This window comes from Fringilla coelebs (genome assembly GCF_963513975.1).
Source record: "Fringilla coelebs genome assembly, chromosome: 7".
Taxonomy (NCBI): Eukaryota; Metazoa; Chordata; class Aves; order Passeriformes; family Fringillidae; genus Fringilla; species Fringilla coelebs.
Window position 1 is genome coordinate 16,178,540 of NC_140035.1, and position 14,755 is coordinate 16,193,294.

General features: G+C 41.7%; 1 protein-coding gene across 1 annotated transcript in view; it reads left to right on the forward strand.

Annotated features, from left to right (window-relative positions):
- The window catches only part of LOC311155681 (unconventional myosin-X-like), a gene marked incomplete at its 5' end in the record, with an annotated part of 84,523 nt that overhangs the window by 56,932 nt on the left and 12,836 nt on the right, over window positions 1-14,755 (forward strand). Inside the window, 8 exons of the mRNA XM_084209049.1 lie at window positions 3,313-3,352; window positions 4,902-5,693; window positions 7,696-7,819; window positions 8,299-8,542; window positions 9,357-9,452; window positions 11,071-11,164; window positions 12,326-12,381; window positions 14,000-14,142. Coding sequence (XP_084065175.1) covers window positions 3,313-3,352; window positions 4,902-5,693; window positions 7,696-7,819; window positions 8,299-8,542; window positions 9,357-9,452; window positions 11,071-11,164; window positions 12,326-12,381; window positions 14,000-14,142 — 1,589 coding nt within the window. The remainder of the gene's footprint in view (window positions 1-3,312; window positions 3,353-4,901; window positions 5,694-7,695; window positions 7,820-8,298; window positions 8,543-9,356; window positions 9,453-11,070; window positions 11,165-12,325; window positions 12,382-13,999; window positions 14,143-14,755) is intronic.

The following is a 14,755-nucleotide window of genomic DNA, read 5'->3' on the forward strand; positions in this document are numbered from 1 at the left end:
TTATTACATAAATTTCAACATATAATTGTGTGATAGTTTGCCTTTTCAGAAGTGGTTCTCTTAGGCTTTTGATACATACTTTCCCAAAGGGGGATCTCATCAGACTGTGTGGCAAGCATCAGAAAATTCTAAGGTTAGAAGCATTCACCTTAAGTCCGGTGTGCAGTTTTGGGCACCAGAATATAAAAAACATTAAATAGAGAGTGTCCAACGCAGAGCAGTGAGGATGAGGAGTGGCTGAGGTCACTTGATCTGTTCAGCCTGGAGGGGACTGAGGGAAGACCTCATCATGGTCTTCAGCATCCTCATGAGGGGAGGAGGAGGAGTAGGCTCTGATCTCTTGACTCTCTTGCCCAGTGGCAGGACTCAAGGAAATGTCAGGAAGCTGGGTTAGGCAAGATTTGGGTTTGACACCAGGAAAAGGTTTTTCACCCAGAGGGTTGTCAGTACTGGAACAGACTCCCCAAAGAAGTGGCCACAGTACCAAGCCTGACAGAGTTCAGGAAGCGTTTGGACAATGCTCTGGGGCACATGGTGTTGACTCTTGGGGTGTCCTGCACAGGACCATGAGTTGGACTTGGTGATCCTGATGGGTCCCTTCTCACTCAGCATTTGATCCTATAAATAAAGGAAATCTAGTTTATTTGCTGTAGAGTGTTTTTGCCCTTTAGTTCCCAGAGCATAAGAGATGTGTTCAACCCAGCATCATGGCAGGGAAGTGTCAATGTTTCTAGGAATCAGGCAAACTCATTTTATTTTCCTTTTCTAATTAATGTTAAATGGCACCTGAGTGAGAAGCCAGGATGGTACTAGCAGACCAACAGGTCTAATTTCTGAACATCCATTTGACCTAAAAAATGAGGTGGAAGTCCACTGAGAACAAGCAAAAAACACCACAAATGTAGAGACAAAGTCAGAGCACAATTTGAGCTGTAGTGAACCAGAAGTTGGCATGCAGTTACTGTAGATACACTTTTCACAGAGGGGAGACATGGAACAATTTGGTCTAACATTCAACAGGAAGAAAAATAAAAATGTTGAGAAAAATGAGGTATTTGATGCTATTTTTATCTTTCCCAAAAGCTTAACTGTTGGATATTCAATACGATTAGTAAGGATGTACAAGAATTCAGAACGTGTCATGGAAATAAAAGTTAGAAAATGCTCAGATAAATCAAACTACAAATGATAAAGAAAGTATGGGGATTTGTCAAGAACTAGCTAAGGCAGTTTAAAACAATAGCTATTCTCTTTCTTCTTGTTTGTGGATAGTAATGTGGATAGTAATTTTTCCATAAAAATGGAAAATACCAAACAATTATGACGCCCCTTTTAAAATGGGAAAAGGAAGAATAAGGGAACTGTGGACCAGTCAGCCTGACCTCAGGAAAATACTGAAACAAATGATCAAACAGTTGTAAATGCTTCATAAAGGAATTAAGCCAGTGAAGAACAAACAGTGTTAGAGTTACCTGTTTCCTTCTGTGGTGTCTCATGCCATGTCTTGTGGACAGGGAAAAGCCATGGAGGGTAGGTAACTTGACTTTGGGTAGATAAAAGCTAGGTAAGGGCTTTGATATGTTATGACAATACTCTAAGATGCTTGAAGAAATTTATTTGGGAAAAAGTATGTGAAGCAAGATTAGGATTTGTGTTTTTACTGCATTTAATTAATAAACAACAGTAGCTTTTTGTTTAATAAGAGAGAATTCTTGAATGGGATTTTTCCATGTGGATATGTGCTGGATATGGTACTTGTACAATGTTTTCATAAAAATTTGGATAAGGAAATATGAATATCCTTATTAAATTTGCAGATAAAACCATCTGCTTGGGGACTGTAGGCATATAGCCTAGGATTACAGTTCAGATAATTTTGGCAAGTTAAAGGATCTGAAGAACAGGATAACTTCTGGAACAGACATATGCAGATTTACAGTCAGGAATAATCAAAGGCAGCGGAGGAGGAATGCTCGCTCCAACAGCAGGAGGAAGGTCTGGAGGCTAAGCTGAGTATGTCACCAGTGTCATGCTGTGAGAGAGGAGAAAGTAAATGCCCTCTATAAACAGAATTGTTTCTGTAGGATGGGGTGATGCTTCAGTTGGAGTACTGTCCCGAGTTTTGGGTATCACATTTCAGGAAGAGTGTAGATAGTTGATGATGACTAGAAAGCAGGAAGAAATATCAAAGGTTTAGAAACTGTGAGCAACAGTTGCAGGAATTAGTATGTAGATTTTAGGTGGTATTCCTAATGTGTTTTAAAGTGGTTGTGCTTTTGAGCTGTCTTATCATTTGAGTTAGTTGTTTTACTCATGATGACTGCTAGGGATGTTCCAGTAGAGTTGGAGCCATCTGGATCTCACTTATGTCAGCTTTCATTTACAAATATTTCCTGGGTTGGTTTTTTTTTTTTTTTTGAGAGTGTGAGCACAAGAGTGAGAGCTTTAAGGACTTTGTGACTTACAGCTGCAGTTTAGAATTTGGCTGGGAAAATCTGCAAGGCCTGTGGAAAAAATAGTGTTGCCATCCTGTTCTCTCCCTGGGGTTGAATTATAGGTTTGAAAGTCACCACTGGCAGTGGTAACTTTCTTCCATCCAGCAGCATCCTATTCCTGCTCCCTAAGCATGACCCTGGCATTTGTCTGTCTGCTGGTTCAATTGTTTGTAGCCTACTTGCTCTGGAGAAGCAAGGCTTTGCTTTGGAGTGTAACCTTTTTGAACTGGGTCGAACTGCAACACCGTGGGATAGTTTTTTTCCTCTGCTCATGTTTACTAACAAACTCTGACTCTTACAGTCTTCACTAATAAACTGGATTTTGCATGCCGCTGAGAAGTTATGTGAGTTGGGGCTTTAATACAGTGAAAACAGAACAAAACACAAATTCAGTGCTGGTATTGCAATAATTCTATTTTTAAAAAATGAACAGTTTCCTGATATCTGTCAGTTACACACATACAACCTCAATATTCGCAGATTTATTGTACTTCAGAAGATTCTGTTTACATTTCTCACAAGTCTGATTTGTCTTTCTGTCACTGTTTCCAATGTCCTTCCTGGTGTGTTCCAACTAATCCAATTTCCTAATTGATCTGAAAGTTAAGTGCATGGGGAAAATCTGTTATATCCACAAAGGTCATGCCAACCACAGAGAATTGGATTTTTACTAAATTGCAAAAGCTTTTAAATCAGTCTTACAGCAAGTACCTCATTTTAACCTTACCATGGAGGCATGATGTGTCCATGTACTTCTGAAAACCTCACGTAGCAGAACTAGGTCTGACTCTGACTGTTATGTTTTGTTTTTTAACAGAGAAAAGGAACAACTGAATGCACTATTGCAGGTGGCCCAGGTAAGTTTAAAAGTTGTTCTTTTCACATGGTTTCTTGTGAATATCTGTAAAGAGTCCTTCATTGCCTCTGCTTTGCCTGGATACTGATACTGTTGTGGCAGTATCAGTATTGTAGCAACACTATTTAAAAGATGGGCTTTGTTCACTGAAAACCTGCAGGCAGATGTGCAGAGTTAACAAGGTAGGGCTTTTTTCAAGGCTCTTGTATGAGCCTGCACTGGTTCTGTTTGAAAATTTCCATATTGAACATGCAGCATCCTATTTTTATCTCTACTGCTTGAGCTTGTTAGATAACCTTGTGATGTGCTACACTGTGACACAGTCTGTTCTGCTGGATTGTTGCCTGTAACAGCCGAAATAAGAGTGCAGCCAACTGCTGCCATGGCTAAAATAAACCCCTTGGAACTGATCTAATTGTTGGTGCTTGACATACCAAAGAGCAGACCACCTACCCTGAGGTGTGTGAAAATGGCTGTGTATCTCACTGGGTTTTTTCCCATACCACTTGTTCCCCAGTTTCAGACCATCTTTGTTCAGGAGAGATTAGAAGCATAGAAATGCATTCATCCACAAGTAAGAGTCAAGTAGAGAACCAGCAACTAGGTAAATAAAGAAAATAAGGATTAAAGCTTAAATGAGTGAATATATTGACTGCATTGTCATAAGTCCTATCAGGAAGTACAAGAAATCCTATTGGAATTTATTTTTACTTTTTCTCATGTGTGTATCTGTTCTCTGATGTGTATGTTTTCAACATCCTGTGTGGAGGGGAGGGTGGCTTTACCCTAAACATCAGTGAAAGTTACCAGTATCTTCCAATTACTATGTATCTGATATAAATTTCCTATTACTTCAGTCTGGAAAATATAGAGTAAGACGGAGTCTTCAGCAGTCAGCCATCAGCCCTCTAGTGATGGTAAAGATGCAGAGAAATTCTGGGTGGAGTTTTGTTTGGTCTGTGGTTGGAGTGGATACAGTCCTGCTTCATGCAAATATTCCTTCCAGCCCCAGATTCTGATAGTCAGATCCTCTTTTCAGGAAACAGTGAAATTTCCACACCACTTAATGAATTTCTGGGAAATCTTCAGCTCTTAAGCAGTCTATGCATGTATGTATTCATATATGGTTGCTTTCTCCTATATGTGTGTGAGTTCAAAAAGAGAGAATGGACTTTCAGGATACTTCTGTTTGAATTGCAGTGTACAGTGACCAACAGATAGAGAGGCTTTTCTAAAAATTCATTGAACCCAGTGAGCTTCTTCGTATGATTCATAATGGAGGTAGATTGCTGGGAAAAAGGAGGTACCTGAAGATCCTCTGTGCAGTTTTGGGCACCGGAATATAAAAAACATTAAACTAGAGAGTGTCCAAGCTAGAGAGTGTTCTACCTTCAGCTTTTACACCATGTATGATTGCAGGATGCTTGGAGTCCTCTTTCTGTAGATGGTAAATATAAGGCAAGCACAGGAGACAGGAAGAATGGAAGGTCCAGGCAAGGAACACAGACAGGTTGAAGAAAGTGCTTTAACACTGTTCTAAATTCTTTAAGGTGGAAACAGTGAACACTGAGGAGGTGGATATTCCCCTGCAAGAAGAAGAGAGACGTCAGATGGAGGAGATCTTAAGACTGGAGAAGGAGATTGAAAAGTTGCAGCAACAGAAAGAGGATCACATGTCTGTCATCTCGGAAGACACCAGGAGTGAAATCTATCGGCAGCGAGAAGAAGAGATACAGAGGTTGGAAAAAGAGGCATCAAGGGTTGCCCAGGAATTCTTGGAGCTGCTGGATTTTGGCAATCTGGATGAAAGTGTCCAGAACTTAGAGCATTCACTTTCCAGTGAGGGGACACTCAACATTGACTGCAGCCTGGTGGCACCACTGGCTGAAGAAGAGGTGGATGAGGGTTTTCATGCCGATGATGAAGGACGCCCAGCTTCCAGTTTGGCGGTCTCAAATCAGCATGGCACAAGAAACAGTGGTAACTACTCAAAGGAAGTTGCAAACACAAACCTTTTGCTTCTCCAGAGGGAAGTGGGAGAGGTTGCCCCTACTCCAGGGCTGCCTGTGGAAAGAACCACTAACCCCAAGGAGCAGAGAGCCCTGTCTGACCCTGCAGAAAGCGTCTACAGCAGTGTCTCTGATACACAGAGGAGTAACAGCGGAGAAGCAGGAGAGCCCATTTATACCTCTCCCCCTGATGTGGAGTCTGACTATGACCATGAGGAGTTTGATGGCTATGGAGATGCAGGTAACGCCTCAGCTGAGCCTCTGAATGATGAGGAGGGTCTGAGACACTCCCATGGTACCAGCCTGGACTCCAACCGTGGCAGCCTGGACTCGGTGAGAATCTCTCCCTTCGCCTTTCTGGACATTAGTGTGCCTTTGTTGATGTTTATAACATCTTCCTCTTCTTGCTGTATGCCTGCTCTCTCTGGGTATAGTTACTGATATATAACTCTCTCTTATATCAGTAATCAGCTTGAAAAAAAACGGAAAAGTCACAGATAGGCTGAAGGCCAGAGGGCTTGTGATTGTCTGGTGTTTGCTGGCAGACAAGCTAGTACATGTGTACCTATTTTAGATTGTTTCCATTGCCATATATTATTGTAACACCCTTTAGGAGGAAGGAAAGCAAACAATTGGTACTTTGTAGGTGTATGTTCTACCTTAGAGAGATTTCACAGAAAGACCCTAAGGTTCCAGTGTGCAATGACAAGAGGAGATGGGAAAGGCTGGGGTTTGGTTTGCCTCCATCACTAAAACTTGCCTTGTTCTCAGTCTGTTCCGAGTCAAGGGTTTATTTTCAGCTGCTGTGTACAGGTTAAGCTATTCTAAAGCTGGAAGAGATTACTGTGCTGATTGGGTTGGGTCCCAGTGCACACAGCCAGGATCACTGAACCATTTCATTCCTGCTGCAGGGACAATGACAGGGTGGTAAAGCTGGGCGATTGGCCTCGCACTTCAGCACCTCGGCTGAGATCCCACGCTGGGTCTGGACTTCCTGAGTGCTCTCAGGCCAGCTGCTTAGTAATGCAGTGATAAATCTCCTTACAGGACAGGATGTCAAAGCCCACATAATATAGTCAGGAGTTCAGGTGTGAAGCCAATGACCGCCACAAAAATACTTCTAAGAAATTTTATCCCTGAGAAGAGACACTTGAACTACAAAATATCTTTTTTTAGGAACTCAGTTTACTTCCTTCAGTATGTTTTTTCAATGACAGATTGTGACCTTTCTTAAAAAAGTTGCATGGTTCTCTTGTTTGCATTTCCCTAATGTCAGCTGCCAGCCATCCGAATTTTTTACATGATCTGCTGGAGTAAAGGTACCTTCTCTGTGGGCAGGTACTCACAGATCACTGTCAGGTAATCTTCAAATCATGAATTATTCTGTCACAGCTTAGGCTGGTTTCTACCATTAAAATGCAAATAGAAGTGGAGGGTTTTACTGGGCTCACTGGTGAGGAGGACTAATGAAAAAGCCAGTTGATGCTTTGTCATAGTGTGAGCCACAGGAAGTGATAAGCACAGCTGAGTCAAGATCCCATCAGTAGCTGCTGTTCCAAGACTACCTGGTGTTTGAAACTTAATGCCAAGGGAGGGAATGAATGAGGGGACCAGGGATGAGACAAAAGAGGGTCACAGAGAGAAGACAGAAGGGAAAATCAAAAGAAGCAACATGCCTTTGAGGAAGGAAAAGGTCTAAGGAACTGCCTTTATTAGTACTAAATTAATAAGGCAAATTGAAGGAAATTGTATTTAAGTGAAAGGATGTTTTTTGTGGGTGAAATATTTTCTTATGGCTGAGGGCCTTTATCTAGTTGGAGAACAGAGATGAGTAAATTCAGTACTATTATTTCAGTAATTCATATTGATGTTTTTAGGGTTATCCTGGACTGTGCTTTTTTTCTTAATCAACCCAAAGGAAGTAATTTCCTTTCTGGGGTTAAATCACTGTTCCATCTTGTCTGGCATTGTGGCCTTTCTTCCTGAAAAATCAGAAAACTTCTCGAAAATGAAAAATTCTCTCTTAATCCCATCAGATTAGATTTTGCAAGGTGGGCTGTGCCTTATAAACGGGAAGTTCTGTTACTGCAGGGAACTGGAGCTTTCTAGGCATGTCCACTGCTCTCCTTTCAGGTATGAAAATTCCATGCTCTTGCTTTAGGCATTAATGGATAAGCTGTCAAGCCTCTGCTTTTAGTGTAGTGCTTTTTTTGCAAAGGGACTATGTGTAGTTTTGCACTTTCTGATCTTGTGACTTCTCTAGCCCCGTTAACTGCTCCAGTCCTCCTGCGACCAGGGGAACCCAAGTAGCCTACATCTCTTCTTTTTTCTTTAGTTTCTGGAGAGTGAGGAAGAAGTGGATGTTTACATTGATACAGATGAAGAGTTTTGTAATGGACGAATCACTATCTTCAATGGTTCAGGTCCGCCCTATTTTCACAGCTATCTCTACATGAAAGGTAAGTGGATTTTGCCAAAACCATGGATGGATGGGATCCAGGAAACCTGCTGGATAATTCTGTTTGTCCAGAATTATCATCTTTATTTGCTCTTAGTTCTCAGTTTATTCTCCTTTTTATTTCTTCCTTTATTTAAAAAAACAAATAAGGGATAGCCGGATGTCAGAGATACCTTTGCCACTGAGACTTCATTGTGCCTACTTGCCATGGGCTTAAATGATTCATTCTCAGCTACAAAACCGAAGTCAGAACAAAAATACTTGAGTGGTGCACGTATTTCTATATTTTGCTTTTGTTTCACTAGTTTTGTTCTGGTTTTTTCCTATGTTTGAAATTAGGCACAACTTTTTTCTCTCCATCAGTTCCTTTTTTTGATGTAGGAACTGAAGTGGCAGCTCTTGCTGCAGGGGAGCAGGCTCAGGATGGAAGCACGGCCCCTGTTGTGTGTCTGCTGAAGTTTTGCTGCCTCACTTTTGCAGGAGGTCTCATGAACCCGTGGCGGCGGCGCTGGTGCGTCCTGAAGAACGAGGCCTTCATGTGGTTCCGCACCAAGCAGGAGGCCCTCAAGTCGGGCTGGCTCTACAAAAAAGGCGGAGGAATGTCAACCCTGTCACGCCGCAACTGGAAACGCCGCTGGTTTGTGCTTCGGGAGTCCAAGCTGATGTACTTCGAGAACGACAGTGAGGAGAAGCTGAAGGGGACTATTGATATCAGAAGGGCAAAGTGAGTGCACAAAGAAATCCCTTTGATCCCTAGTATTCTCTATCTAAATCAGTCATGAAGGGTCCAGTGCTGCTGTTCATTGGCCTGTGGATCTCCCGTGGTGCTTGGAGAATCAGAAACAAAGGAAGGAAAAGGCAATTACAGCATCTAGTTTTACTCTGGAGGGAGCCTGCAATTACTTGTTAGTTCTTTTCCCAGTCTTGCCTTTCATAATCCAGCAGAAGCTCTTTCCAAGCTATGGATGGAGCCAGACCAGGAGGGGCTAATTAAGTACATACCCCATGCGTTCTTTCCTGCCCAGACTCCATCTGTTTTCTGGCTTCTCCAGGCATTTCACAGAGGTATTATGAAGCTCACAGCAGGATTTGAATTTGGCAGCATGTACTGCGCCTTTTCGTGAGTCCTGAATGCTCTTTCTGCTGCCATAGTCAATTCCTCAGCTCCTGCTGTAAGAAAGGACAGGCTGGTCACCTATTATCATTATGCAGACCTGTAAAGTGCCAAAAAGAATGGCACACCTGACTTTGTAAACAGATCTCTATATCAGCCTCCCTGTTATCTCTTCTTCCATTTAGTCTGTTGGTGTCTTGAAAATCTATATAATGCCTAAGCTTTGGTTTTTAACTGTAAAGATCTTTTTAAACATCTTGGTGTGTATTGGCGGAATTCTGTATTTCTGTCAGAGTTACAGGCCATCTGAACTAGTGATTTCCCTTCTGTGTCCTGAAGGGTATGATGTGAAAGAATCGACCAGATGGAATTCAGGCCTGTGAAAGGTTTTTAGCTTTGGCTCTTGTGCTTTCTTGTGTTCCAGAGAGATTGTGGATATTCATGAAAAGGAGAATGCCTTGGACATTGTGACAGAAGACCGAGTTTACCACATTGTTGCAGAGTCACCAGAAGATGCCAGGTACAGCAGGGAGTTTTGTTAGGTTTGTTCATTCAGTGCAGGCCTGACCCAGCTACTCATGGGAGAGTTTGAGAAACACAATCAATTCTCTTCTACTGGAGAAAAGGGGGGATTTGTTCCAGAGTGTCATTTCGTGCTTCCTTGGATGCATCACATCTAGTTTGGGGACTTGATGTTACAGCTACCAAGGTTGTGGTTCAGTCTGGCAGTCACAGGACTGCCAGCTTCTCATGTGGCTGTGAGCATGTGGAATTCAAGGGTTACTTCAGCAGACACACAAACCTTAATATAAACTGGAACATCTAATAGCTGATTTATTTATTTAATGGAATCTTGAATCAAACAAAAAGTCTATTCATGCTGTCTGTAAATGATTGCGAGAGCAGCTGGGTTTTATCCAGGAGACAGAAAAAGGCTGCAGCTTATCAGAGTCTGTAGTGTCATCTGATAAAATCTTCCCAGTGCAAAGCAAACAAGTGACTCATGTCCTTCCTTCTTGGCATCCTGGCCAGACAGTGGGAATCAGTTGTTTAAGGGCAGGTTGGACAACCTGTCCTGGCTTTGCAAAGCCAAGTTAAGAGGTTATTGTCCCCAGCCACTCATGTCTTCCCACTTTTTAGCAAGGCTTTTGCTCTCTCAGCCCTGACAGTGTAACTGTTTCATTTACTGGTTCTGTGAAGTTATTTAGGGTTTATTATTATTTTGGTGTAGGAGAGAAAGGGAGAAGGTGCTTGGATACAATTTAACAGAAATAGACTGAAGAACAGCCACATGGACAAGAAAGGGCAACTGTAGGGAGCAGTGGTGGAAGGAACAGTAACTTAACCCAGAACTTCCACATCTGCATTAGGCATAAGATAACACTAAGATAACCCTGCATAATTCTTAGGATGAGAGTTAACCAAATGTGGCCTCTGTCTATGCCCTATCAGTCTCTCTTCTGAGGGAGAAGAAAGCACCAGCACTTGCAGTATTAAAGGGCAGATTAGCAGATACTGCAGAGTATCCAGTTTGAGAACCCTCCATGAAGTATGGATGTTTGCTGATCTCACTGGAAGCTGCAGATAAGAATCTGCTTTTTCTGCAGCAGCGATTTGCCTCCAGATATGTCCGTAAGAGAAGCCCTTTCACAGACAAAAACTTCACTCCCAATTCACTTATAAACAAACCCATGATTAATTGCCAGCCATATGACTCTCAAGTTTATTAGCAGATCAGACAGGACTAATCAAGAAGGCTCCCAGGCGTCTCTAGGACTCTAGTCCAGGAAGATTCCCAGCTAACCCTGTAGCTGTATGCTCTTCTCAGTCTGCTGACATGGGCTCCCTGAAAAGCCACTGCCTACTTAAGAGTTCCTTGAATAACAAGTGGAAAACTGGATTTTGCAGGAGCAGCTGTCAGTGGGTTGAAGAACGTGCACAGAATTTTCATGGATAAATTAGGAGGAAGGAAGACATTGGAAATCTGGTATGATCAGCCCAAGAAATATTTTGACATAGTGTTCAGGAAATAGTGAATGAAGAAATTTTCCCACTGAAATCTTTCCAGGTTCCTTGATCATGTTCTCGAGCCAGTTTCACTACTGAAAGTTTAACTGCGGTTCTGTTTTGTTTGGCAGCGGCTGGTTTAATGTTCTGAGCCGAGTACACAGCGCTACAGCACAGCAGCTGAGGGAAATGCAGGATGAGCAGGCCAACCCAAAGAATGCTGTGGTGAGTTACTGTGCAACCAGCCTGTGGGCATGCTTGGAGCCCTCTCTGTTTAACTATTTGTGCATGTTTTTCTAGCACATGCAGTGCTGTACTCCTTAAGCAGTGTAAGAAATTTGGACATTGATAATTACAAAGAAACAGCAAAGCTGGTAGCAAAGAGGGTAAGCTGTGGGGAACGTGGTGCTTTTTATGGGTTGCTCAACTTGAACACAGATAGCTTGTGATTTCAGTGGGGATCACTTGGGCATGCTTTGGTGCATGTCTCTGCCAGTGATGGCATGCCATGCCTTTTGATGATTTCCACTTTGGCAAAGGTTTTTTGTTTGTTTTTTGTTTTTTTTAAGTATCCAAGCCATGTCCCTCATATCTTCCCCTCCAAGTTGTGTCTTCCTCCTTGATTTTTCCCCTGCTTTTGCAACATCTGTGAGGTTAGTTTTAGCCTGGTTTGGTCCCTTACAGTTCACCTAATTTCCTCCCAGACCACTTTCTTGTAGTCGCTAAATCTCCTGATTTTTGGTGTTTTTGGGTTTTTTTCAGTTGCATTTCATTTGATGATATCTCCTTTCCGGAGTGTTTGTAGGTCTTTTTTTGCTGTTCTGCAAGATTTCAGTGGGGATCAATTGGGCATGCTTTGGTGCATGTCTCTGCCAGTGAAGGCATGCCATGCCTTTTGATGGCTTTCACTTTGGCAAAGATTTTTTGGGTTTTATTTAAGTATCCATGCCATGTCCCTCGTATCTTCCCCTCCAAGTTGTGTCTTCCTCCTTGACTTTATCCCTGCTTTTGCAACATCTGTGAGGTTTGTTTAAGCCTGATCGGTCCTTTGTACTGCACAATGTTTTCCTCCCTGTCCATTTTCTTGTAGTCACTAAATTTCCCTTTTTTTTTTTCCTCCAATCTCATTTTGTTTGATAGTTTCTCCATTCTAGAGTGTTTGTAAGTCTTTTTTTGTTGTTCTGCAAGATTTCATTTCCCTTTCCTAAAGGGAATTTGCACGTCTTGTGCTGTTTAAGGAGTAAAGATGACTCACTTGTGCCTTTCTCGTGTGTTAAATTCCACTCCGGCTATTGGAATTCAGATGAATGGTTTCTATTCCAATCCTATTCACAGAGGAGAACACCTGTAATCTGAAATGCAATCTGTGTCTTCTTCACTCTACAGGGAACACTGGATGTTGGGCTTATTGACTCTGTCTGTGCCTCAGACAATCCTGATAGGTAGGTACAGCAATCTGATCATCTCTTAAATCAGAAACTCCCTACAATATTTTTGTGGGTAGGTTCAGATTTCCTTTGGGGTTTGTATTTGTTTAAACTCACACATCTCTTTCTCCAAACAAAGAAACATGGCTGAAATCTTTAGCTTGTTTCAACCCATGTTACTTAGGAGGCATGAAGTCCATATATGTATTGTCTTCAATCAAACTTCTCCTTCAGCTCCTAAAAGTGAAAACAGTATAATCTCAATGTCAGAAAATTATAGTTTTATCTACCACTAGCACTGAATAAATATGTCCCTTTTTTCAACAGAGTAATTTTGAGTTAATTTTGTAGATTTAGAGGAAAGAAACACCATTGTGGAAGAATAATGGATGAATTTAGAAATATGTATTATTCTTGATATCTTTGCAGTGCAACAGAGCACAGACCTTTACTTAGTGTCAGAGAAGAGATGATGGGACATTTCATGTCACTCTGTGTTAACATTTAATTATTTCCCACATATTAACAGGTTCAGCCAGGGCAAAGATACTCACCACACTGCTGAAGTAAAATGTTAGCTATTGAGTTATTTATCTCTGTAGTCTTGGCCTGGAGCTCTGGGCTCTGACACAGGTTGCTAGGACTTTGTTTTTAGTAGTTTAGAAAATGCATTTCAGAAATAAACTAAGATTTCATTGATGAAAACATTTTAGGCAGTTCTCAGCCTGTACTCCTCATAATTAATCTGTGAACCTGTGAAAACTAGGAACAAATAGTAAGCTTAATAGTGAAAATTTGTTTCTGTGTGTGCTGATGTATGCTTTTCTGTGCTTATCAGTGTTTGAAGCAATGTTAAAGAAATTTTGAGGAGAAGGCTTATTTTCAAGCAACATTTTTATGTAGCTTATTTTTGTCTTCCATAGGTTTATGCATTTTTCTAGCAGAACTTGATTGCACCTTTTGCTTCATACTTGCATTCTGCTTTTCAATTTCTCTGTTTTCTCATAGAAACCTTTTTTTGCTATCAAATGTTTATGAGTCTATCCTCTTGGAACTGGTCATACTTCTACTTTTCTATTTGCCTGTCAAGCATCAGTTCTGTAAACAATTGTGAATATTCTTTTGGTAAGATACAGTTGCAGGAGAAGGACAAAGTCATCCAGGAGCAACACCACAATTTTTCCTCTGTTTTGTCAGGATCAGCCCATCCTTTGTAAAACCAAACTCAAACATGTTTCAGCTGATCCTACTGAGACCAGTGTTTGCTATTGCATCACGGGTTTTAAAAAGTAGAAGGAGAATGGCTGTACCAGCTCAGCCCAGTGGTACAAGCACTGGTTCACTCCAGTCAGTCAAAGTCCTTTGCTAATGAGCCAAGCTGCTTATTAGCTAATTAATACTTCCTAGTTTTTGGAAGTAGCTTTTGAAAGATGTTTAATTTAATTTAGCTGGTCTCCGCATTCATCAGTTGACAGAGCAACCGAAGAAGAGATGATCTTAAGTATTTCTGCACTCCTCTAGTTTGTATTCAGAAGGTCTTTCTGTTTATGGGAAGGTAAAAAGCGTGACGTTGGGTGTGCTGTGAGTTACTTGTGTGGTTATGACTAATTTTAATGCTTTTGTTTTCTGGCAGACCGAATTCTTTTGTGATCATCACGGCCAATCGCGTCATTCACTGCAACAGTGACACTCCTGAGGAAATGCATCACTGGATCTCCCTGCTGCAGAAACCCAAAGGCGAATCCAAGGTGGATGGCCAGGAATTCCTTGTGAGAGGTGAAAGGAAATACGTGCAATTACATGGGAAACTCATCTTTTGCTTATAATCTGACAGGGAGACTTGATTGTTGCTAACTCAGTCTAGGGTTTAGCTGGTCCCCAAAAACTGTCATTCTCTGTCCCCCTCTACCTTCCTGCCTGCTGCTTCCATGTCACACGTGTGCTAGCCTTGGCTCTTATCTAATTCCCTGGCAGGTGGGGGGAAAAAAAAAAGCTTCATATGTTTCATTTTTTATGACAGTTCTAGCCTATTTAAACATGTCTGGCAAATGCCACCAGGGAGTAGGAAGGAGCATGGCTGCTGATGAGGAGCAGCTGGCTTAGATGGACTATAACATGACACTGTGGCTTTTGTTGGCAGCTCAGTTCCTTCTGACACCTGTCATGTAGAGAGAGAGGGAGGGAGGGAGGGAGATCTCTGTGGGATTGCTGCTGTCCTCAGCTAAACTGACTAACCTGGTTTTGGTAGACAAAGTGAGATGAGAGAAATTCTCTGAGGTTGAGCAAAAGGTTTGAATTACTTCCTTAGTCAGAGCTTAGTTGAAGATGGCAGAGCATGAGTAGGGATCGCACATATATTCCAAATATTCATCCATTTGTTTTAAATATT